The sequence below is a fragment of the Melanotaenia boesemani genome, chromosome 3, assembly GCF_017639745.1.
Source record: "Melanotaenia boesemani isolate fMelBoe1 chromosome 3, fMelBoe1.pri, whole genome shotgun sequence".
NCBI classification, from domain to species: domain Eukaryota; kingdom Metazoa; phylum Chordata; class Actinopteri; order Atheriniformes; family Melanotaeniidae; genus Melanotaenia; species Melanotaenia boesemani.
In genome coordinates this window covers 18,803,495-18,827,972 of record NC_055684.1, presented here as the reverse complement: position 1 = coordinate 18,827,972, position 24,478 = coordinate 18,803,495, and the positions used below count along the sequence as shown (strand labels likewise).

Genomic DNA, 24,478 nt, shown 5'->3' with positions numbered 1-24,478 from the left:
AATGTGACTAATCAGGTTTTCTAACAACAGAAACAGGTATTATTAAAGGGGCGAAATGAGCTAACACAAATTTTCTTGCTTTTTGTGCTAACTTTAGCTGTAAATGATGGGACACCATGTGTTTGGTAGGACGTGGACCGAAAAGAAAACATCCACGATTTATTGTCTAACAGGGATTAAGAGTATGACAGCTGTAAGATGAGTAAAAATTCAAAGTGCTTATTAAAAATTCAATAAGACAGGAAAACAAAAATCACATAATTGTGAACTATTCTCTGGGGAAACTTTTGGTTCTGAAAATCTGTTTAAATTGCAAGCATCATCATTAAGATAAACATGACCATGTTTTAGCCTTAACAAGAAAATACACACCATTGTAGGTATTATTACCAACAATGTCTTAAATGAAATGTACAGCAATGCAGGCTATATAAAAAAATATAATAAATTTGAGAAAAGGGTAAAATTTGGTGAAATATTGGCATTACATAAAAATCAAATGCCTGACAAGCACATCTAAAAATATTTTTAAACTTATTATTGAAAACATCAAAGTATCAAGCACAAAATATGCATTTTGAATTATGTAAATATATATATCTTTGAAAAGTAAGTACCATGAAAATAAATGGTGTACTACAGTGTACATAAGTGCCAACACTGATAATGGATGCATTGTGTTTCATAGCCTCCTCACAACACTGATTTTAAAATGAGATAAATGTGCAAAAAAAGTTCTAGAGTGTCACTTATTTTGTATCCTCTGAGGTTGGCGATTCTCATGTCTCAGAGACATGAGATTTACACCCATTCCTTTATCTGGGTACTTTTCACTTTGGCTTTGTTTGCGCTCTTGTGTAGCTCTGCAGCCTGCTGTGTGTTGGCATTTTCCTCCCACTCATAGCAGTGGTTCACCCGTGCACAGCTCAGCAGACACGGCAGCTCATCCTGGGTGTCTGTGTAGTGTTCAATTAGCTCAGGAATGGAATTGAACTCCATCTTGCATTTCTACCCCATGGACCAATGGGGGGGGAAAAAAAATTTGTACAAAATCAAAACCTCAAATACCAACAGTAATTTAACTGTCCTGGTTTGATGATGGGGATTTAAGGGTTAAAGCTAAGTTAAATTAGTTAAATTTGTGCTGTTTAGAGCTTCTTGCATGTAATCTGTTCTACACATCTAATATAGAAATACTTCTTAGTCGGGGAGCCCAGATTCTATCATTACTGAACAGCAGATTAATATCTGAAAATAACTGAAACACTGATTAACCCTTTATACTGCACATATAATATTTAACATATACAGTTTCTGAGACCTTTTATATCACCTTATAGTAAAAACTTTGCTCAAAACCCTGGTATAGACAATATGATACTGGTCTTCTGCCCCTTGATGTGTAGCCAAACCAGAAATTTTGCATTACAATAATTTTGAATACCACATGTTAATAAACATTAAATTTCTGCAATTTATTATTATTTCATCTAGTTAAAGGGCTAAATAAGAACTTCAAATTAAACAAAATGGCTTGTTTCTTGCACCAGGCTTTAAAGGGTTAACTAAACAAACATATCTGTAACTGGGCTGGAATTGAAAGGCCTTAATTTAAGTATCAATAAAAACATGAATTTGCATTCATTTTTTAAGGTGAATACTGATAGAAAACTAATTTAAAATTAATATCTATGGGAAACAAGCCAACGGTTTGAGTTCAGAAGAACTTTTATGACTTACCTCCTTATCAAAATCCAAAATATCGACCTTCAGATTCACTCTGTGCTTATCAACATTTAAAGAAACCAACCAGCCATAAGTTCACATTTACCTTCAGTAAGAATTTCCCTTTACGAGTGCTTTCTATGAGATGAGTGGTCAGGCCAGAGGGAAAGCGAATGACGAGAGAACCACATTTAGGTTTTTTAGGATGTTGGCACAATAGGTACGATCCTAAAACATCATCTGCGAGGAGGGAGTAGCTGCTGTCACTGCAACACCAAAGAGGGAAAAAAAACAAAAACAAAATGGCACCGATTTAATAACAATAAGAGTTAAATCTGTGGAGACTAGATGAGATTAGATGCACAGTACACTGACGTTGCGATACCATCCCAACACCACACTGCTTGAGCCAACGCTTCTTCTGTTTCGGCCAAGCTTGGAGCCCTGGATCTCTTTGCTGGCATCTTGTCTTGATCCTTTCCTGTTTCACACAGAGTAAAAGAAAACAAATCATTGTGTATTTGTTTTCATCCCAAGAGAGGTTAAAAAGAAAAAAGAAAAAAAGATAGATTTTCCAAGAGTGTGTTTGTGTCGGAAAGGGGCCAGAATAAACTGCATTCAGTGAAAGGAATGTGGTGATGAAGCAATCCCCAAAACCAAAGTTGTTTTTTTTTTCTTCTTCTTCTTTTTTTTAGTTCTTCAAACTCAAGATTAGAGTGACAAACAAATAGTGCGAATCTTTGGGAAGATTTATCTGACCCATGTGAGATGACATCAGCATTCACATCACACCACAGCTGTGAGAGACTCCTGCTCAAAACACTGAGAGGTTTTCTTTACCTAATCAGTTCTTTGACTCTGGATAGCGCTCTGTGAACTCTTGGCCCACCTTGTGACACACTCAGGTGCTCCCGATGAATACTCTGTTTGGCTGGTGTGAAAGTGAAGGAGCGGTAAGCACCAGAACGCAGCCCCTTGGCGCGGATCACTTTCTTGCGCATCAGAGAGGGAGAGGAAGTGGGAAAAACTTCATCTTGACTGTCATCGCCACCTTTTTTAGATTTCTATATATAAAAAAAAATAAAGAAAGAAGAAAGAAAATATCTTAGGGCAAGTGGTTAATGATTGAGGTGGATATTTGGTAACGACACCATTTTGGTTCTTTAACTGCAAAAATCTAATCCTGACAAAGGATAGTTTAAAACTGCATTAGATTTTAGACTCACAGGGTGCATGACACTCATCAATTCCCGTTAAATTTCATAGTGCTGCCATTTAAAATAAAGCCCAGGTGTTAAGGTTTAATTTGGGTAATTTAGGTTTTAATGTTGTCCAGAAAAAAATAAAAGAGAAAGGTTCAAACCTTTGTGCTCAGTAATAACCCTCGAAATGGAGCTCTTCTAAAGGAAACCAGAGCGCTGACGCTGAGAGGGAAGCCGTGGTTCAGCAGAGACGGGTTGCGTTGAAGCGTTGAGTCAACAGCTTCTTCCTGAGCCTCATCGGGGTGTTTTTCCAAGTAAGTCAACTGGAAACAGCGGCACAGAAGCAGGTTCAGGAACTGGGCCTATAGAGGAGAAAGTACGACAACACTGAGGTTATACTCAAGTTTCAGCAATTATAGTGTGATTCAGTAAGCAAATATCCCACGGGAGTGTGTAGTGTTGAGATAATATCTGGGAACAAGTTCAGCCCAAATCCACTGGTGGCCCAGTGCATTCGGGTAAGATTTCTGTTGTGTTTCATCCCATCATTCTCTTACGTCATGTTGAAATCAGGTTCTGGAGCTCTGGCTATCACCAGATTTGTGTTTTGATTTTGGCTCAGCAGTATAATGTTTCATTACTAAGTTTTTATATTGTATGGTTAATCTTCAAGTAATAAAGGCTGATTTCATGGCTATTACAGACTACGAACTACTTAATATATCATTGTCTTTGTCTATTAATTCAATTAAAAAAAACACTTTGGGTGAATGAAATTTGAAGACTCTTAAAAACAGATTCAAAAACAGCTTATTTCATTTGTACAGGAGAGATCTGCTCAACTGATTTCCATACAAGCTGCCTAATGTTGATTTTCATGAGTCCATGTAAAAAGAAAGCCTTACCAAACCAATCATAGCTTGAACAGAATTTAAATAACTACATTTTAAAAAGTACAATTAAAACAACTGGAGATTGCGCCAAGTGATATGAGTTTGAAAATATTTACAGTTAGAATTAGATCTTACAGGAAGTGTTTGACTTTCTAGGTAAACTAAAAGCTGCTGGAAACTAACATCATTGCAGCTGTTAGCCTGTGCTCAGTGCTGCAGTTTTCCTCATCCAAGTTCTGAGCGTCATAGTTTTTTATTATTCCCCTTCAAGCAGAAGCATATCAGCAGACATTACAGAATAATCAAAGCAAACATGCCTGTAAAATCTGAGCTGTGTAAGAAAGAAAAAAAAAAACAGACTAAAATCCAGATTGATAAGCTTATGTGCAACAGAAACAAATCTCAATCGCAGCAATCACACAAGGGGTAAATTTTAACAAGAGTCACCTTTTTAAATAATATTGTGAATTCAAATGACACCTCATTTTAGATATGACCACTTCCAGGGATGGTGAGTGCCATTAAAGCTGCAATGTGAAAATAGAGAGCCAGTGAGAGCCACCACAAGAGCAAACCACTCCTAGTTCCAAAAAACAAAGCAACAGTAAAAGCATTTACGTTTTCTTTAAACACCTCCAGCTGAAGATTAAGTGATGTAATCTGGTGTAACTGGGGAAATACGTATCTATATCTCAGTAGTCCATCCAAAGGTTTTAATATTTTTAAATTTCTAAACATTTGACGGCACTGCATCAACATCTCCGCCTGATACAACACATGCACAATAACCCACACAAACAGTTGCAATAACTTATACGTGCAATAGTGAACTGGGAATCTGTACCACCTCTACTGTGTGCAATGCTTGTTTATATTGTTTTATTTAACTTATCTTATTGTTATTATTGTTATATTTATTGCATTCTATTTGCCTCTATTTTGCTTTGTACCCGTATATATTGTGTCTTGTGCTTGTCCTGCTTTACTGTTGGTGCTTTATTGCTGCTGGTACCCAAATTTCCCTGAGGGCTCTCCGAAGGGAATAATAAAGCATTTCTATTCTATTCTATTCTATTCTACACACACACACCTGCCACTGCTCTGATCTGATTGCTTCATGTTGTTCCACAAAATTTCTGACATGACACACTGCGATTTAGTTCATGTACAGACAGACACCAGACATTTACATAGAGTCAGAATTCATGAATTGCTCCATCTGATTGGAAACGGTTCTTGTAGCAGAATGCAGAGTTTTCCTTTCTGCAAACATGAGGTGTTTCATGATAACCAGAATATTTATGCTCTACTATGGATACAGTTGTTATGCAGTAGTCCCCTGTAAGTCAATTTAAACATTAACCAATAAGAGAACAACATTGTGTTGGTCATAGTTACCTGAACGTCTTTGATCATGTGGATTATTAACCACCTTGCTGTTTGGGTGATTGTAGGTGCTAAATTTCCTCCTCTTACTCACAGCCTTACTGGATTTTGGGAGTTCAAACTATCTAAAGTCAGCTTGCAACTTTTTGCCTGATATGCATCAAAATCTAAGGCCCTCAGTAGTGCCTTGCCTTTTGCCATGACATAATTGTGAAGAACAAACTTTTCACATTTTGTGCAACTGTATGGGTCTGACTGAAGTAAACCAGAGGATGGAAATAATTCCTACAAGGCCTTTGCAACAAAAAAATTAACTGTGATCAAAACAGAAGTCAGGACTTCCTGAACGATCTGCAAAAGTAAGAAGGATTGTTCCGAGATTTAAGAAAACCAATAAATGATGCCACTTCATGGAGCTTTGTTGTAAAACTTGAGCACCTTGGCTAAAACAGTTACTCTGGAGATTCCTTACCGCTCTGGCATGTCTTGCTTTAAAGACATGGCAGTAGAGCTGGGCGTCGGTGCTGCCTGGGTTATGGGAGACGAAGGCAAACTGGGCGTCAGTGGGGCAGGCGGTGGAAAGAGAGACTCTGCGCAGAGCGTGAGCCATCAGGAGGGTCTACAGATAGAAAGAAGGACACCAGTGTGACTAAAACAGGATACAGCAAACTCATGAAGCTGTTGTATGTTTTCATCAGAAATAAAAACAACCACACTAACCGTCTCATCCTCATTGTACATCTTCACTCCTTTAATTGAGAACTTCAAGCATACAGCTCTCCTTCTCTTACATGCCTGATCAAAGACAGCCAAATCTGGTACTTTGTTCATAACCAGTTAGAAGTTTAAAAAAAAATATATTTACTACTCACTTTGAGGGATTTCAGCTGTGTGTGCAGTTGCTCTATCTGGTCATCCAAACAGCGGTCATCCACAGGAAATGAGCCCACATACTTTACCGGCAAAGACACGGGTTTAAAGCAAACACACAAAGACACCAGTAAAGACAAACATTATATTTGTAGACAAACCTCCGCCGATCGTGTCACTGTACCATCTTCTCTTAACGGCGCCTCGCCCATGATGTTTGTTTATCCTGTAAAACAAGGCAGCGAAAAATCAAATGTCGAGACATGGAATATCACGCACTCGTTTGATTAACTCTATACAGTTTAAAATTATTAAATAACATAAAAACTGACTGTTTTACGCCCTAAAATGTACAAGAAAGCGCAGGAGATGAGTCCAGATTCCATGAATGTGAGCACAGTGGCTATTTTCGCCACTGCGTCCAGATTTGCAGACCAGTGCACCTTTTGGTCCATTTTCGACGCAGTAATTGCCTTTAAAGAATTGCCAGTACACGAGAGAGAGAGAAAAAAAGTTTAGTTTCTTCCTAACTAAGCTAAACCGTCACGAAATGTCCCCAAACGATGTGCGATAACCAAAGTGTGTGGATTAAACCAAAATGACAAGACTGCTCGAGGCGCTTCCGCCCGACATGTACCTCAGGACGTCCCGCCGTGAATAAAGTTTAGTTTGATTGCAACAAATCTTCAGAGCACAGATACCCACGATTCAAAGTCGGAGCCTTCGCCTCCTCCTGCTCCACCTAGTGTGTGTCTTCCTCACACTTCGTAGCTGACAGAAGGTACACCGAGGTCCGCTTCAGATTTACCTGGTGCCCAGTTGCTCAGGTGTGCAGAGGCGGGGCTCGTAGGAAAGAGGGGGAGGTGGTGAAGGGGTTGTATGAAAACTACCCATGAATTTTCACGGAAAATGACGCGTTGAATCGCAGGCCCTGGCTGTTTCTCTCCATTTTCCCCCCCAACCTCCATTCCTAGTTATTGCGCAACACAAGACCACGCCACACACAGCGATAAAAACACACAGTTTTACTACGAAGTCTCTCAAAGTTTATTTACTTCAGTGATGTTGAACCCAGAAAATTTATTTATTATAATTTATTAATTTTAAAAAAAAATGTAATACAACTAAAAAGCTAAAATAAATCGAGGAAAACTGCTCAGCGTGGAAAATGTTTGGAAAGAGGAAACTTGACAAACTGGCTGTAAAAGCTGTGACACGTAGTCCACACCAAAAACAATGTACTTTATACAGATGTAGGCTATTCATGAAAAAGACTATCCAAAGAGCTGTGAACACAAAATGGACATAATATTTAAAAAAAAAAAAGAACCTGGAAGGTCCAAAGGCTAATCACATTCCCTTAATCTGCTCCTCTCCAAGACATACAAACTACGAAACCAGATAAGTGGTTATTAATTTAAGCACTTTGAATTTTCCTGCACATTATATGTGCTATATAAAAAACTTGCATTGCCTTGATGAATAAAACTGGAATCTGACAAAATCGCCATGCTTGCATTTCACACTGCTGGAGTCTCGAACTGATGAGCAGTTAAGGCACCTGAGAAGTTTCATTTATTCATTACACGTGTTTTTATGGCTAGGCTAATTGTGTTGGTGGATTACCTGGTTTCACTATGAAGTCTGAATATCAACTGTAAATTAGCTGCACCCTAACTAGTTTTTGTTAATTAAATTCAATAGTTAAAACCAAAATAGTTTGCTCAGGTCTCAAGTTCTGTACAAGTAATTCAATGTTTTCAACTTCCTGCCTCTACATTACTGTCAGGGGGAAGATGCTGAACATGTTGCTTCCTCAGCTACCATTTAGAAGATGTACAACTCATTTGGTTAAACAGGCACTCTTAATCTGTGGAAACAATTTTAAACCAAAAAGCTATTTAAGTGAATGACAGGCTTTTTGATTTCCTAAACACACAACTCTGATTTATACCAGGTCATTTTAAAGATTATTTTAAACCTACTTGAAAAGCCTGGATGTGAATTACTTAAGTCTAGTGACACATCTTTCAAAGTCCAGGGCAATTGCAGCTGGGAATCACTGAAATCTTTCTGTAAAGTTAAATATAGTTTTAGAGAAGAACATGAAATGTTCCATTAACATGTAAATTATTAAAATATGGTCAGAAACATGTTGCAATTTCAGAGCAAGGTATTACAAACAAGTTATCCTTGAGCCCAAATTTGAAGGAAATCCCTGAAAGCTTTCCTGAAGGGAACAGGGGATGGAAATATGCAGCCAGATGTTGCAGTATTCATGCATGACAGATAATGAAACATCAAGAATGTACAAATATAGCCATTTTATTAATGACTTGGAAAAAAGCTTAACAACACAAGGAATACATGCATGCAGGGTATGTATGAGCTGTTATCCTATTTCTTATTCACAACACATGTTTCTTATAACTTGTGACAGCTGTGACTCAGTTAGTTCAATCTTTATGTTCGCATACACACACACACACACACACACATTGAGACTGTTTTCCCTCAAAGACTTGAATACGTATTTCACCCTCCACTTTATTCTCAACATGGCTCCTGCAGGCTTTTCTAGGGATCCTTTTTAAAGAAGGAAATCAAATTTAAGTTAATGTTTACAATAATAATAAACAAAAGAAATTGGGATAATGTTTCAGATTCTGATACAGTACTGCATGTTTAAAGTTTTGTAATTTTGTCCCATAACACAGGACAAAAGCCTTAAATTCTGTCTTTTAAAAGAAACACTGGCAACATTTAACTCCAACTTCCATTTAAACTCTTAAAAACAGCTTCTTCATCCCAAAACACTGATATCTCATTTAACTTGAGCTTAGGAAGTGTGCAGCCAGAACTTATGATGGATGAAGAACATATAAAATTGAAATCACTACGTGGCTAATTACAGTATGTTGGAATTTGCTATGCTTTCCCAATCTGGCAGCTTCAACGGCAACACTAACCAAGCTTTTCTATGCATTGTAATTAAAAAGAAATTTCTGAAACTCTCCAAGTACAGCTAATGTAACTTGTAGGACAATGTTCTCATTCTACAATAGAAATAAAAACTAAACTATTTCCCCTTTAAAAAAGGGAGAACACAATAAAAATAGAGCACTGAAACAAAGCTGCAGACTGCTGTAAATTCAGCACAGCCCAGTTTGTAGAAGGTGCTCCTAGGTTCAGTTTCTCCCCCTCTTTGACTTTCGAGCGGACTTCTTGCTGCTCTTCGCCTCTTTTTTGACTTTAGGTTCCTCAGCGGGTGATACCTTTGGTGCAGGCCTTTTGGATCCACTTTTGGTTGCCTGCTTTTTAACCACGGGCTCTTCAGGAGACGATTCTTCAGATTCAGATGGTTTGGACCTGCTCCTTGGTGTCGCCCTTTCAGTAGGTTCCTCCTTGGGGGATGATTCTCTGGACACAAGTCTCTTAGACCCCCTTTTGCTGAGCTTTTTAACAGCTGGTGTTTTGGGCTTTCTTGCAGGGGCACCTCTCTTGATAGGTGTTGCTTTAGGTGTTGCTGCAGCTTCCTTCTTGGGTGCTGACTGTTTCCTCCCTGATTTTCTGGCTGATGAAGCTGCTTTCTTGGCGGGAGACTTCTTTGCAAGTGGACGTCCCCGGCCTTTAGCTTTTGACTGACTGCTGCTCCGGGATCTCTTGGTTGGAGGAGGTCGACGAGCCTTGGGTGGAGGCCTCTTCTGTGATTTCCTAAGAGTGATATCAAGATGAAGAGAAGTTTGGTAAGTAGGCGTGCAATCATAACATCACATACACTTGTAAGAAGTTTGCAAACATTTGAAGCTACTGCATGTACCTCTTACGGGGAGCCTCATCCTCAGACTCCTCCTCGGACTCCTCTTCAGACTCTTCCTCAGACTCTTCATCTGAAGATTCAACTGTCTTCCTTCGTTTGGCAGGCTTCTTTGGAATGTCTTTAAACTTGTCAGGGTAGAGGGTGGTAGGACTAAAAAGAGACATGGGAATAAAGAAGTTTAGATTTCAAGAAGTAAACAAATAAAAGAGGCCTGATGTAACAAATTTCTACTGTTTGAGGCAGCGTTTTCTTTTTTTTTTAAATATCTTTGAACCCCTTTAAAACATAACCGGAAGTTTGTTTTTGTAGAAACTTTTCTTGAAAAATCTGCTAATTTATAAGTCTGATTTATAGATATTCATTACTGTATATAGCTTACTTTGCAGCCTGCTAAAGCCTGCTAAAGCTAAACCCCAGACAAAATGTGAGAAATTAACAGTAATTATTAAATGTTTATATAGTGGGATTATCCTTATGAGGAGCTGGAATACCTTGGGTAGAATGGGAAGGAAAGCTGGTAGGTCCCTGTGAAGCCATGACCAGTGATCTGCTCCATCCAGCCGAGCACTTTGCACTTTTTCAGCGTCCTTCTCAGGTTGGCCACTAAAGAAAGTATTTCACTTTTAAGGACATTTCGCACTCTGTATATTTAGGTCTCATGCACAAAATATAAAGACATTTCTTTTAAAAAAAGCCATTAAAGTGACACACCAAACATTCATTTCATTTTCTGCTTTTCAGAACTATTAGAGAACACACAAGAGGCTGTAAAACATGTACAAATGCTGAAGCTTGGCAGTCCAGCATACAGGGATTTAAATGGAAGACAGAGTTGAAGGTCTTCAGTAGACGCTTGAACAAATCTTCAAACTAGACTAATCACAATGGATCATTTCAAAAACAAAAAGATAGTATAATAAGTTTAAATAATTGTCCCGCAAGCTTTAAAATTTTTAATGAACCAAAATGTACCAGGGCTAAAACACCTGAAATTAGCTCAACAGTGAATCATCAAATGACCACACCAGCAATGGTCATACCAGAGTGGGGAGAGTTTCAATAATTCTGCATCCAGTTGTGCAGGATTGGCAGGGATGTGATATTTTCCACACTCAACAGTGGAACAGAGCGGATGCTCGGGATTATAAGGACAATAAGTCTCAAGTTTAGACACGCAATAATTCAGGCGATTTGACTAGAGGGCATCTCTGCTGCCACTTAAGAGTTAAACTGTTCACAACTTTTCACCACAAACTGCGCTAGTAACAGACTAGCAGACTGACAAAGTCAATAAAATGACTATGTGGAAATCCAATGATGCAGATGTAAGCTAACAAACTACAATGTTCTGATAACTACACAATGACTTTGAACTCACCATAATTATATATATATATATATATATATATATATATATATATATATATATATATATATATATATATATATATATATATATATATATATATATATATATATATATATATATATATATATATATATATATATTTGGTTAAGTGCTTCCGGTATGGAAAAACTGTCTGCAGGGTATAAGTAAAAGAACTATGTGTAGTTTTGATAAATTCACATTTGTGCTATTTTATGACTAGAATCTCTTGTTTTGAACATTAAGAGCATAAATGCAAACACAAGCACTAGTCAGTGGTTATCAGCTGTCCTGCAAAGTCTGGTGCACACAGAGAGACTCTTACCTAACAGATTCTCCCTCATATCCTTGTTGGAATCTATTAGATATCTGCGAAGTGATGTGGTGCTGCAGGTTTTAGGCTCATTCATGGCTGTGATAGCGACTGTGATTGCGTCTTCCACGGTGCTGCCCTTCAGTTGAGACTTGTTGCCAGTGCGCTTCAGCTGAGACAGTTGGACAGAAACATTTTAGCATGTATAGTCTGGTGGCCTATGAAATGTAAACAGACAGGTGGATTGGTCTCTCCCTGAAATGGAGCAACATAACTGTGGGTGCTTCCCAAGCTGCAGGCCGATGAAGTGCAAAAAATGTTGTGACTGCATGACTACCTGATAAATATGAACCATCCTAAATGGACTTTTTTTTTTTAAATAAACAAAAAGCCACAACTTGCTCTGCTTCAGAACTGAGGCATCTAAGCTAAAGAATATTATAACATAAAATGCTTCTCACTTTGGAACATAGTGATTATAAAAGTATAAAATTGAGGTTTACCTGGAAAGTCCCTCTGGCTCCTTTCCCAGTGATTTGCTCCAGGTGTCCTTTCTCTACTGCCCTCAGCAGGGCTGACTTCAGGATATCTGGCCTAAGATCAAACCACAGTTTATAAATCACGCAATAATGTGAGAAACTCTTATTTCTTTGGTTCTCTTCACTCATTATTTTGACTGTGGTGTATGGATATATGATTATATGAGCATGTATTGGTCAATAAAGGTGTTATAATAATAATAATAAAGACCCTGGTTGTGACAATTTCTGGCCTTTAATAGAAAAAGCAAGCTTGTAAAAGTTGGAAAAACCTAAAAAAAAAAAAAAAAAAAAAAAAGGTATATAGTTGATAGGTATATAGTATGTTTTGCATGTAGGCTAAACATGCATACATGTACATTATAAAAAAAACAGTGCAATATTAAAAAGAGAGACAGTAAGGTTTGGAAGATATTGGACGTTCTCCATTTTTAGGTGGGAAAATAATTATTGATCAGCCAAATCTGGAAAATATGGACATAACTAAATGTTACTTGCACTGCTGTGTTGCAGCGCAAATGGTCATAGTGTGATGAAGGACTTCTTTGTGCCTCTTTTTCATGCAAGACATTGGCTAAGCTTGCATCTAATCCATTTAATAAAAGTTGTTTCCAGAGGGCTCTGTTTGTTAGAAGGACTTTTGATTGTAAAAAAAAAAAAACAATCTTGCAAAAACATATCCAACAAACCAACAATGAAAATTCTTATTCTTCGGGACCTTTATTGTTAATATGAAACAGTCAACAGGGAGGAGCTCGCTGCAACACTCTGTTCTACCTGTTTTCGATGTTGAGGCTGGGAAAGTGCTGCTCCAGGTATTTCTTGATCAGGTTATAGGAGGCCTCTTTTGGCTCACACAGCCGAGTGATGATCAGGGGAAGGGCATCTCCCAGAGACTCCTGCTTCTGACCAGCTTTCTAAAAACATAATCAACAGACACGGTGATGAAAACAATTCGATAGAAAGGATTAAAGCACAATATATACCTAAGGCAAGAAGGCTGATATCACCTTTAAATTTTGCTTTTAAATATGAAACTACAGCTTAGTTACCTTAGTTAGTTAAATATAACTCTTAAAATAACTTTTCTGTTGCCTGGCAACCTGTAAGGATTTTCCTGCTTTCTTCTAAAAGACAGTCCAGAACAAATTTATCTTTAACTCACCTTAGACTGGGGAGGCTGCTTTCCAACGGCAAATGTTCCTGAAAGACCTTTACCCTTCAGCTGTGAAATTGATTAAAAACAAAAGTAAGCAGACTTGAGATACTTTAGCATACATTGAACAACATATTCCATGAAACGAAGTATGCAAACATAAAAAGAATAGCACTCCCTGAAAGAGACATGGGAAAAATTTGAAACTAAAACATTATTCACCTGTTTGATGGTGCCCTTCTCCAAGTGCTTCTTCATGGCTTTCTTAATGAGAAACTTCTTCTTGTTAAGCTCCATCCCTGGATATTTTTTCAGCATATATTTCATGACAGATTGGAAAGAAACCCCTGTCCTATCATTAGAAGACTGCAAAGAAAAGCAGACAACAAATCACAATAAATAAAATAAAATAAAATAAAAAAAAAATCTCAAAATAAAATATATAATGAGATTTTCCATCTAAAAATATTTTTCTACACACCGTTATAGCTTCAATAAGGATGTTATCCACTTTGTTCTGTGTGCCTGCAAAGTTGGTAATGGGAATGTTTTTGTTTGAAGTGATGCTAGCCCACGCAGGGATCGTCCGTTTCACCTTCTTGGTTTTGGATTTCTCATACTTGTAGCCATCCTTCATCCTGCCACCAGAAGGAGGAACACAGGTTCAGTGAAGTTGGTCAACTCTTACTAAGCGATATTTCACTGTGATTGTTACCACCCTTATCTTTATCACATCCTCACCTTAGTAGGAGAACATAGCAGTGTGTTGCGCACTGTCCAGCCGCGCAGTCCTTGCATTTGTCACTTTGTCCATTTGTCACCGACGGGAAAGACAAAATCAAGTTTCAGAACATCTGTCTTAATGACCACAATGGTAATCTGAGCCTGACTTGAATCGAAATGCCACTGATCTGTGAGCTGAAAGGGGTTTGGCAAGTTGAGGGTCAGAGAAGGAAAGGAGGAGGATCAAATTCACAACTTCACCATCTGAAAAGCTCTAGTCCACCAAATCATCTGCAGCTAATTTTTTTAATCTCCCAAACCTAGGTTCTTTTTTATTTCTCTTTTTTTTTTATTTCTCATTTCCATAAAAACTGTCAATGAGACTTGCAACTAACTTTAAAGTTTGATTACATTTGGCTAAATTGAAAAGGAACGCCTTATTATTGAATATGTGTTCGAAGACAAACAAGGCAAAGTGACCACAGATAAATTTTTTTCTGCTGGTGTTTTTACTGCTGCTACTTTCAGGCAACCAATCATATAGGCAGAAACTGACACCATGGTACCCCCGCCCCCCCATCTTTCTCTTTCTTTGAGCAGTAAAATATTGTCTGAGGTCTTAACAAATCATCGGGATTGTTGTCACGCCAACGTCGTCTCCTCCTGGACTCCTCCAAGACTGCGGGCACACCTGTCTGTTAACTAATATACAGGGAATGAATGTGGCTGTGACAGGTCATCTCTTTTGGAAATGCAACACTGCAACCACAACAGGAGCAGTCTGCTGTTATCCAGCAGAGGTAAGGATCATATAAACAGATAAAAGTGCTATCAAAGTGAAATATCGCAGCGTTTACACTTGCATACCAAGTCTATGTTGCAACTCACTCTTTTTTTGGAGTCCCTTCTTCTTTCTCTTCAGAGGCTCCTTCTTCAGCCTTTTCTCCATTCTCCTTGGGCTCTGCATCGCCTGCAGTCTCACCCTCCTCACCATCAGCTGTTGCTGCTGAAGATGCTGCCTCCTCCTCGTCAGCAGGGGGCGACTCCTCTGAGGGAGCTTCTGGCTCTTTGGAGACATTGAAAACAAGGTAGAAACAATACAGCAACTGAATATATGCATGCACAATACCCATGCATTTTCTTTAATATACATTCCTAATAAAGACAACATCCTTAAACATCTTCATATCTGCAAATCACAAATGGAAACTTGTGTGTAAATGTGTAAGTACTATCAATAAAGAAGTTAATATATTTTCATTAATATCAGGTCAACTTCAACATTTAAAATCAAACTGTTCTCAACATGAGAAGTCTTCTCCATCTTAGTTTATTCTGTGTTAAACGTGTAAGAATATTGTGGTGAAAAAGAAGAAATAACACTAAACCACTGCGTGGCAGTGTGGGTTGTAATAGCCAGCCAGTTACTATGGTGCGTTCATGGGCCTCTATGGTTCATGTGATGGTCGACCCCAGCCTCACCTTTCTCTGCAGCCGCGGAGGGGGCCTTCTCCTGTGTAGGAGTCGCTGGTGCTCGGCGAATTGGCATCACAGTAGACCGACCTAAATATCAGAAAAACACTTAAGTGAAGCATTGGCCGGGTGCTCCATCTGTTTTCCCCCCCTCTCTCTCTTTTGCAAATGCGCGTGCTTTAAATGGACTCCTGCCAAACAGACTTCATTCATTGAGACTCATTTTCCTTCACTTGAAAGAAAAATATCCCATTTCGCAAAAAGCAGACCACCGTCGAGACGACGTATTGTGGCGCTTACATTTGTCAAGAAATCTCAAGGTTCGAACAAGCCGAATAAGCTTGCTGGAATTTTTTTCGTCAAATTCGCCATTTTGTCCGTTGGTTCAGGAACACAGTAATGGCGCCGAACAAGGGAGAGGAAATTCATTTTCAGATGCAATGGAGTAAAAATCCGCAAACGGCTACTTTTTCCAGCATCAAATTCGTGCAAATATATGTTTAGTATACAATTAATTTTTAGACGAACTGAACTTACCTTTAACTTATCGTGAAAAAGTGAAATACTATCGAGTAGATTTCTGCACGATCCTTTATTTCGATTCCTCAGTTAACGAGCCCCGCCCAGCTTGGACCGTTGCTAACGTGCGTCGTCACGTAGCACGTCGAAGGATTTCCGCTGACAACCAAAACAATATTAAAGCAGTAGAGAATTGACTTTGAAAAAATGATCAAATTAATTAATGATAAAAATAAAATGAATTGAATTTACCAAAAGTAAGCCCTATTTCATCCTACAGGACAAACTCCATGAACATTGCAGGAAAAAAAAAAAAAAAAAAAAAAAAAACTATGTACACACAATTAGTCATACACAAAATGTAATTACAGTAGTCCTACATTTTGACCTGTTTCAACTACAGTGTGGACATGTTTAATGCAATTTCTGTCAGTTGAATATGATAACTGGTCTCTTCTTCACCATCTTCAACCACAAAGATTTTATTTCAGCCATCTTTAAAACTGAGATAACAAAATATTTCAGCTGTGAAAAATGTAAATCTTATCACTTTAATTAAACCCAATCAATCACTTATTTTTAAAGCTACATTTCCCAAAGGCTTCCGCAGAATGTTTCATAGGAGAGCCACAAGAGCTGCAGGCTCTGTGTACCATCAATAACTATTCTGGTTATATTAAAGTTGTGGTCTGGGTTTACTATTCATCAAAGTGAATGTTATCTGTTCAGCTTTCAATGTCAGAAAAGCTCTGATTCAATCAAGAAACATAAAGGAAACTTCACTTTGAAATGACAACAAAAAACAAGGTAAAACAGAGCTGTAATTAACAACTAATGCTTACAAACTAGTCGTCACTCCGTTTTGATGGTTTGCATTGTTACATGAATATCGCCTCTTTTGTAATGATTTACTTACAGATTGGCCTGCCGATTATTATGCTCATCACTCCTTTAATTTTTAAAATGTTACTCAAGTCTAAACCTCAAACCGTTTTATCCAATCACAAACAAAAACAAAGTTCTCTCAATTTAGATGTTCAATCTAATGAATGCTTACAGTTCTGATAGAACTAGAACCAAAACAGTTGCCAATAAATTGCCTGTTGGTCCACTCAATATACCAACAGGTACAATAGGTAGCTAAAACTCTTGCTGTAAGGACAAGTGGTTAACTCTGCATGTGACTGCAGAGACATAGCATGAATGTGTGCATTAAATACAAAGATGAGAAGTGCTGCAAGCACTCCTTGAACTGCTTAAAGTGAAGCCAACCGGATTTGCCAGTTTGAATTACAGAAACATGGACAGCTAAAAACTACAACATGCTGCAACAATTTCAGAGCCAGCAACTGAGGGATCATTTATTGTGATTATAAAGGATCAAAATCAAAGCCGCCCAGTTCACCCTTCAGCTCAGGTTAAAACAGAGTTTCTTGGTCCAAATCAGGAGCACCGAATCGCCACCTCGGTTTAAGCAGCCGGCACACATCAAGCAGACACAAGAAATAAATCCACAGCCCACATCTCCCAATAAACAAAAGAAGTCAAGAGAATCATCACCTTTTAAATACATTTTTTGTCTTTAATGTATTTACAAGCTTTAATCTGCTCTGTAGGTCTTCAGTATTACAAGCATGTCATGTTGAGCAACCCTGGCCATTTAATTTTTAAAAGTTGCCCTTATGCTCATTTTCTGTTTGTTCGTCTGCGTTAACCTTACAGTTCGGATTTGCTTCTTGGATGCATATGTCTACCTCTCATGAGGCGCAGGTTCATATCAACGCAGCTAAGTCAAGGCTGTCAGAAACACTGGTTATTACAAGATAACCTCTGGCCTCGAACAGCGTTAATAGTTCCTGTTTATTCACTCTTTTTTTTCTATTTTGTCTTTTTTTTTGTTTGTATGTTTTTAAATCTCCACTTCCCCTTCATCCCAAAATAATTTTGTTTTTACTGTTTTCAAACAGTGTGAAATCCAGGGAGGATATTTATCTCACAATTATTATTTTGTTATTATAATTAATTATATTGTTATTTCTGTTGCCATGTTCTCACTGTGAGCATCTGCAAATGTTAAATAACTTTCATTTTTGCAGTCCTTAAAAAAATAATAAATTAAGGAGTCCAGAACCTATGCATCTTTTAAGTCTCTTCTTAAAAAGTAACAAAAGAAAAAAGTAAGTTAAAATTTAAAACAAAAATATTTTCTATGTATGATACAGGTATTTAGTGCTTCCACCGTTGGAATCCAAACTCAAAATGGCGGCATATTACAGAACTGTACCGCAGAAAAAAAAAATATTCCAGCCGTAAACATGTCGTCCTGTCTGCGCAGCCATTTTGAAAGTTTGTTCTGCTGCCAAGGATGCAGTTCTACTATGTCGAGTCCCGGCATGTCTCCCTCATCAATTGTCTTCCGACTCCTCTTCCGCCTCCCGCAGCCAGGTGAAGAAGGCCGTGACAGATTTGAGGGCCACACCTTTACCCTGCTGCTCGGCAGGGTCTTTGCTTGTCTCCCACTTGTAGAAAGCGTCCTCAGAGATGACGTCCTCGTCATACAGACAATCAAAGAACATCCGGAGAAGGTCTGGAAGAGAGCGAAAGCAAAACAGTCACCTCGCCATTTCCCCACACGTTGTCAACACACAAAATTGGACATCAAAATCTGAAATATGATGGAGCTTTAACATGTTGAGCTCGGGTCCCAGGAAGAGTCACTGTTCTGTAAAAGTGGATGAAAATCATAAATCGTCAGATTGATGGAACAACTACAAAATATAAAGTGTCGAAGCACCAAGACTAAATATATTAACTTTAAAACCTTTTTTCCGAGCAAACGTAGAGGAATTAAAAATATTTCTCTGATTCTTAAGAAACTTAACACATCACATTTCACACATTAAAAATAAAAAACATAAAAATCTTGTTATTCTAGTTCTGGGATGTTTAAGCCTGTCATCTTTTAACCTTCTCTGCAGCTTTTATCTATCAGAAACATAAATAAATCTGTTTTCGTTAATCAGGCAAAGCAATCAATGCTTGTCAACGCCACTCAACATGTAAACCTTCCGGAGTTTTGCGGGTACTTCCTGTATCTCCTGTAATCAAATTAAATTAGTTTTACTCAAAAAACTGGATGTTTTAACGTCAGTTTTCTCTAACTACTCTTAACATTCAATGTAGTAAATGTAAGGTAAGAAAGTGCAACAATTCTGAGCCTCATAAGCGGTTTGAATTTAATCTTCCTCTGTAAACTCTTCATTCAAAATATTATAAAACTTCTCAGAGTTCACAAAGAATCATGTAAATTCCTGTAATACCACGACAAAAAAAAGAGAATCAAACAATCTGCTGATCAGCAGCTTCATATCAGTCCCTTCTAGGTGGACTGTGGTGAGATTGTGTTCTCTATATTAATTTAACTAAAAATTAATTTGCTCTGTTGCAACGCTTACTTGGAGGCTGATCGAGGGCAACGATCAGTGCCTGAAGTGCATAAAGTGCTTGCAGCTGTCGCTCAGTGTCTGAGTTAAGGTACTTGAGTAATACAGGCAATCTCCTCTGGATGATGGCCGTATCCACTCGACAGCTGGTGTTATCATCTGCAGAATAAAGCAAGAGGCAGGGTGAGGACAAGCTGAGCTGCTCCACTTTGAGTTTGGCAGGGATGTAAATATTGCAATCAGTGGTGCTATATGAGAACAGAGAAGTGTCTCCTCCAGGTGGCTGAGTGCTTACCTTTCACTGCTGCCTTACACACAGCTGTCATCAAAGCCCTCAGGAAGGGAGACGAGCTCATCTGAGACTCATCGAGGTTTGCCTTCGAAAAGGGAGCACAAAACAGGACAACAGTCTGAAACGTCTCAGCTTAGTAGCAATGCCAGTGAATGAAAGGAAGCAACTTTAACCAAAACACAACATGTGATGAGGAGCTGATTCTGAAAGCAGCTGCATAGCTCAGGGAATGTGAGAGGGAGTGTAGTGTGTGACAACTAAGCAGCTACAAAGACAAATCATCCATTCTCATCTATCTGAACAGAACAAGTGTTTACAATGGCTTTTCTCTGGGCCGTGTAGTGTTTTTGAATGGTACTCTCTGCTCAAACACAACAGTCTCATATCTACTGTATTCATCATGTCACTGCTGACAACTGCTTGTCTGGGAAGGATCTGGTACTCACTACTACTATCAACCAACTCTACAGTGTTTGAGCCTTCATCTGACTGATGGTGACTGCAGTTGTAAAGTGGTGAATGGACTGAATTTATGTAGTACAATCATTTCAAGTGGCTTCCTCTTTGATTCACACAGACACACTCCCACACAAACGAACAGCAAGGTCCTGGCCCCACTAATGCTGCACTGGCTGACACTTCCATCAGTCATAAAAAAGGTGAATAAATCTTAAAGTGTTACTCTTAGCATCCTTTCCAGAATAAATACTTAAAATAAACAAAATAAGAACAAACACACAACAGCTGATTGAATGTTATACTTTTATATCAAGTTATAGAGGTCTTTCAGCCACTATACTTTTTGATGTTTCCCCTTTGAAAAATGCTCGGTCTTGTACCTCCACCCAGTCGAAGATCTGCTCATCACTGGCCATATCCTCCAGGAGGAGTCTCTCTAGCTGTTGGCTCAGCTCCTCAGGAGACAAAATTCTTTTGGGCTGAACTGTCTCGGGACAGGAGCTGTCCGACTGAAGGAACTGGAGTTTCTGTTTGTGTTGAGACAAGAAGGAAGATGGCAGATGAAGATGTAAAAAACAAGGAAATGATGTAGAAGATGTTAGAAAGTGCTCTTTGTACACTCAGAAAACAGCTGGATTGGCACTTTTAGAGTGGATGATTTAATCACTTACCTGCTGTGAGATAAAATCCTGAACATCCTCTCCCTCTGGTAAAATGTCGGTCCAGCTGAGTCCAGATTCCCTCCACAAAGAACCTACAGTCCTATGGCTCTGTGGATACAAGAGGAGATAATGTCACATTTCGCTTATCATGAATATCTTCTACAAGATTTGCTGGCGTGTAAATATTTATCAACTAATCACAATTTACTCAGCCAATGATAAGAACTTAATAGGTTCATACAAATAAAAACAACAGAAATAAATGACTTCATTGTGTAAACTTAAGCTACAAATACAATCTTGCTTCCCTTGAACTTTTTAAAATCACTGAGGATTTCACAGTTTACATGAGTGAAGAACTGAAGCCAGGAACTATTGGACTATTCCACTTTTAGTTCACCAATGGAAAAAAAAAACATCATTTATTGATAATGAACTGAATCAAAGTACTGATGACACACTTTTGGCTCTATAATGAAGGCACAACATAAAAGCGGTGCTTACCAATTGCTTGCATAGTATGTGCAGTATTTCAGAGATCAAGATCCCGGCTCTTCCAACAGGAAGCAAAGGTTTGCTCAATTCACTGTGAACACACAGATGAAAAAAAGATCCAAATAACTGTGCACATGAATTGATTTCTCTTTCGTTTAACAGGAAAGACAAAGATAGTGTGTGTGAAGTGATTTTAAATAACAGAGGAGAAAATATCCACACTTGAGACTAAAGCATTACAGCAACTAGTCAAAAAATGCTATTTTTCTTTTTCTGAAAAAAAAAAATCTAATGCTACTGTATTTCAGTATTTGGCTTCAGCATCGCATATCTCAGTACCTAAAGAGCTCTCTCATAGAGAAGCCCCCCTCCTTCAGCAGAGGGCTGAGCAGCTCGGCCAGGTACAGCCAGATGTGGGGAATGTCGATGGCCATGTCGTCCGCTAACTCCAACGTGTCTGCAAACCTGAGAGAAATACCAATTTATTATTACGCTGCTTTATAAAAATGTATATATAGTGTACAGGGATCATCAGAGAGGGGACTGAAGGTTTTGGTTTATATTTCATAGTTTTGTTTATTTATTTATATATATATATATATATATATATATATATATATATATATATATATATATATATATATATATATATATATATATATATATAAAATTAAATTTTAAGACAAAACAAACCTCTCTTCAGCAAAGACCTCCAAGCCTGCATAGAAATCACTTTATTTTCATAACAACATCTTTTTGGAAAAAGGACCATAAAATAGAAAACTTAGCCTTAAAAAATAAATGAATAAAAAAACAGATTTTCTTGACATGACATACATAACTCTAAGGAAGACACAACACTTCAAGGAAATGTTCAAATGTGTCTTTAGTTTGCTGCTTGAACATAATTAAATGGACCATTTCCACTTTACAGAGACTCAGAAGTTGAATCTCCTGTTTTGTTATCAGGCAGCGTGTGCATCGAGCAGGTGAACTGACCCTTTATAGAACTGGGGTTTGGGCAGGATTTCCTTCTGCACTAGCTGGAAGAAGAGCAAGCCCATGTGGTCCCGTGTGATCTGACTGCGCTCCAGGGTCGACTCCACCCCGGCACGCACAAAAATGTGCAGCTGAGAGCCTAGGTCCAGCTCGTCCACACACTGGACAGCTTCCTGCAAAAAAGAACCAAGGAATTTGATCCCAGCTGGCTGACCTGGAAACTACTGAGCATTGAGAACCTGAATTAAAACTCACCTGTGTTTAAAGGGTATTAAAAAGTTCGTAAAATGCATCCTAAAGAAACAAACCTAACAGAAAATTTCTAAAAATAATCACCAGCTAAGGCATCGAATAAACCTTTAAATGAAAAAAGGCTAAATTTACACCATGCTTTGTTTATTTATTGTCACCTTTATAAGAGAAATCAGACTTCAAGAACTTCACCTGCTGTATAGTACCTTATAGTCGTTTATGTGCAGGAACTCGTCAATAATGGACTTTGATTTCCTCTCAATCTCCTCCTCAGACAGGGCAGGTCTGTCCAGGGTCTCAACCACTGGTTCCGGTTTTACTGGTAGCATACAGATAAGAGTCTGTTAATAACTCCTACCTCAGTAAGAGGCAGGCTGTGATTATGTGGCTATTGCTTTTCTCCACCCTAGAAACTGCCTGCACATGCAATTTTTGGGGGTTTTTGCAGCAGTTTCCTCACCTGGCTCTCTGACTTTGCTCCGCTCCGGCTCAGTTTTATCTTCCGTGACGCTCGGTCTCCGAGGTTCGGCCCCCTCTCGCTCCCGGTCTCTCCGTGGCTCCTCTGGGTTTTGATTCTCTAGCAGTTCTTTTGAACTGCTTCCTCTGATAAACAGGCCGGGCCGCGACGACGATGATGGGGCAGAGATCAGAGGCTTCTCGCTGCGTTCTCTGACTGTGCTGCTACGACCGCTGAGAAAATAGAGAGAAGCACAAAAGTCAATCAGGATGTTCCTGTTCATGAGAATCTCTGAAAAAACAAAAAGAGCTAAAACAAACAGATAAGACGTAAAAATCAGGAGAAACTAACAGAACAGGATTAGTGCTTTACCTGCCCAGAGATCTTCTGGAGTCGTAGTCTGGGTTCTGTGGAGGTGTGGTGGAGGGTTGAGTTGTGGGTGTGGGCGTGGACTGCAGAGCGGAGTAACGGTTCAGACCAGCTGTCCGAGAAAGTTCTGTTATGGACATAATGATGACAAAAATTAACCATAAAAAGAAATGATCCCAGATTATTACATTTAATTATGTTTATGTTACATCTGAGAGTGACTCTGAAGCGGGTTGCTGGTGTGTGTAGTCAAAACTTTCTTAAAAAAATCTGAATTGCTACTATTTTCACATGCAGCAACTGAATATCTATTCATTTGTCAAAGAAAGTTGGAATTTATTTTTCAAATGTCACTAAACAGAAAATGAAAGAAAAGTGCAGACTTGTTTCAGTTAACCTGGACAGAATGAGTAATTGTTGCAAGAAGTAATAAGATCTAATCTTCTTGCAGAAAGGTGGTGGTAGAAGGTACATACATAGCTCTGATAAAGAGAGCCATGGTCACTAGTGGAAATTAAATTATAAGGATGAATGTTTTTTCAAAGCAAGTAAACTGTCTTCATAAAAGAAAAAGAACAGACTACTTTTTTTGTAAAACTTTTTTCCCCTCCTCAAATTTTAATAATTCAGTCAGCATTTGCTAATGCACAACTTCAAAATAACCCATTAACACACAAACTGTGAGTTTCAATCCAAGCCAACCAAGATCCAGTGTTCATCTTATACGCTCCTACCGACAAATTCCACATTTACTGAACAATGTTTAACAAAAAGCTCAAAGTTAAGCAGCTATAAGGTGACAAAAAAAAAAAAAAAAAAAGTTGCTAAAGAATCTTACCCGAGTCGCTGGCTTTGGCTCCTCCACTGCTGCCCTTCACCCATGTGACTTGAGCCCGTGGGCCCAGCTGGATCTTCTCATCCATCTGAGGCTGCACAATCAAAAATAAAAAAATATATATATACTTGAATACTTGTGAGGAAGAGAAACTCAGATTCAGATTTTTGTGTATGAGTAGTAAATGAAAGCAATGGTAAAATAACCCA

General features: G+C 38.4%; 3 protein-coding genes across 19 annotated transcripts in view; all 3 read right to left on the bottom strand.

The window, feature by feature from the left end:
• Nucleotides 1–121: 121 nt before the first annotated feature.
• Nucleotides 122–7,027, bottom strand: sh2d5 (SH2 domain containing 5). Of its 7 annotated transcripts, none has more exons than XM_041980154.1 (10): nucleotides 6,885–7,027; nucleotides 6,238–6,302; nucleotides 6,079–6,159; nucleotides 5,927–6,001; nucleotides 5,679–5,825; nucleotides 3,089–3,289; nucleotides 2,615–2,789; nucleotides 2,095–2,206; nucleotides 1,832–1,991; nucleotides 122–1,008 (listed from the first exon to the last, which is right to left on the bottom strand). In XM_041980154.1, exons 2-10 carry the CDS (start codon nucleotides 6,286–6,288, stop codon nucleotides 802–804), a joined length of 1,209 nt encoding a protein of 402 aa, XP_041836088.1. In that variant the 5' UTR covers nucleotides 6,289–6,302; nucleotides 6,885–7,027; the 3' UTR covers nucleotides 122–801. The 7 variants fall into 7 exon arrangements, with proteins under 7 accessions (XP_041836088.1, XP_041836087.1, XP_041836091.1 ...); XM_041980153.1 differs by having other exon boundaries at nucleotides 6,782–7,019; XM_041980157.1 differs by having other exon boundaries at nucleotides 2,101–2,206; nucleotides 6,782–7,016.
• A 1,358-nt stretch (nucleotides 7,028–8,385) lies between these two features.
• Nucleotides 8,386–16,143, bottom strand: hp1bp3 (heterochromatin protein 1, binding protein 3). Of its 2 annotated transcripts, XM_041980150.1 has the most exons (13): nucleotides 16,025–16,143; nucleotides 15,497–15,577; nucleotides 14,903–15,080; nucleotides 14,033–14,095; nucleotides 13,773–13,929; nucleotides 13,514–13,657; nucleotides 13,301–13,360; nucleotides 12,913–13,052; nucleotides 12,100–12,190; nucleotides 11,609–11,768; nucleotides 10,388–10,499; nucleotides 9,897–10,046; nucleotides 8,386–9,790 (listed from the first exon to the last, which is right to left on the bottom strand). In XM_041980150.1, exons 2-13 carry the CDS (start codon nucleotides 15,561–15,563, stop codon nucleotides 9,265–9,267), a joined length of 1,848 nt encoding a protein of 615 aa, XP_041836084.1. In that variant the 5' UTR covers nucleotides 15,564–15,577; nucleotides 16,025–16,143; the 3' UTR covers nucleotides 8,386–9,264. The 2 variants fall into 2 exon arrangements, with proteins under 2 accessions (XP_041836084.1, XP_041836085.1); XM_041980151.1 differs by lacking the exon at nucleotides 14,033–14,095.
• A 1,421-nt stretch (nucleotides 16,144–17,564) lies between these two features.
• eif4g3a (eukaryotic translation initiation factor 4 gamma, 3a) overlaps nucleotides 17,565–24,478 on the bottom strand; it is a 55,603-nt gene continuing 48,689 nt past the window's right edge. For all 10 annotated transcript variants that reach the window (XM_041981262.1, XM_041981256.1, XM_041981257.1 and 7 more), the window contains 12 exons: nucleotides 24,273–24,363; nucleotides 23,438–23,561; nucleotides 23,069–23,298; nucleotides 22,815–22,927; nucleotides 22,357–22,529; nucleotides 21,697–21,822; nucleotides 21,367–21,448; nucleotides 20,872–20,970; nucleotides 20,581–20,727; nucleotides 19,745–19,826; nucleotides 19,462–19,608; nucleotides 17,565–18,593 (listed from right to left, as the gene is read on the bottom strand). In XM_041981262.1, coding sequence (XP_041837196.1) covers nucleotides 18,412–18,593; nucleotides 19,462–19,608; nucleotides 19,745–19,826; nucleotides 20,581–20,727; nucleotides 20,872–20,970; nucleotides 21,367–21,448; nucleotides 21,697–21,822; nucleotides 22,357–22,529; nucleotides 22,815–22,927; nucleotides 23,069–23,298; nucleotides 23,438–23,561; nucleotides 24,273–24,363 — 1,596 coding nt within the window. In that variant the 3' untranslated portion in view covers nucleotides 17,565–18,411. The remainder of the gene's footprint in view (nucleotides 18,594–19,461; nucleotides 19,609–19,744; nucleotides 19,827–20,580; nucleotides 20,728–20,871; nucleotides 20,971–21,366; nucleotides 21,449–21,696; nucleotides 21,823–22,356; nucleotides 22,530–22,814; nucleotides 22,928–23,068; nucleotides 23,299–23,437; nucleotides 23,562–24,272; nucleotides 24,364–24,478) is intronic.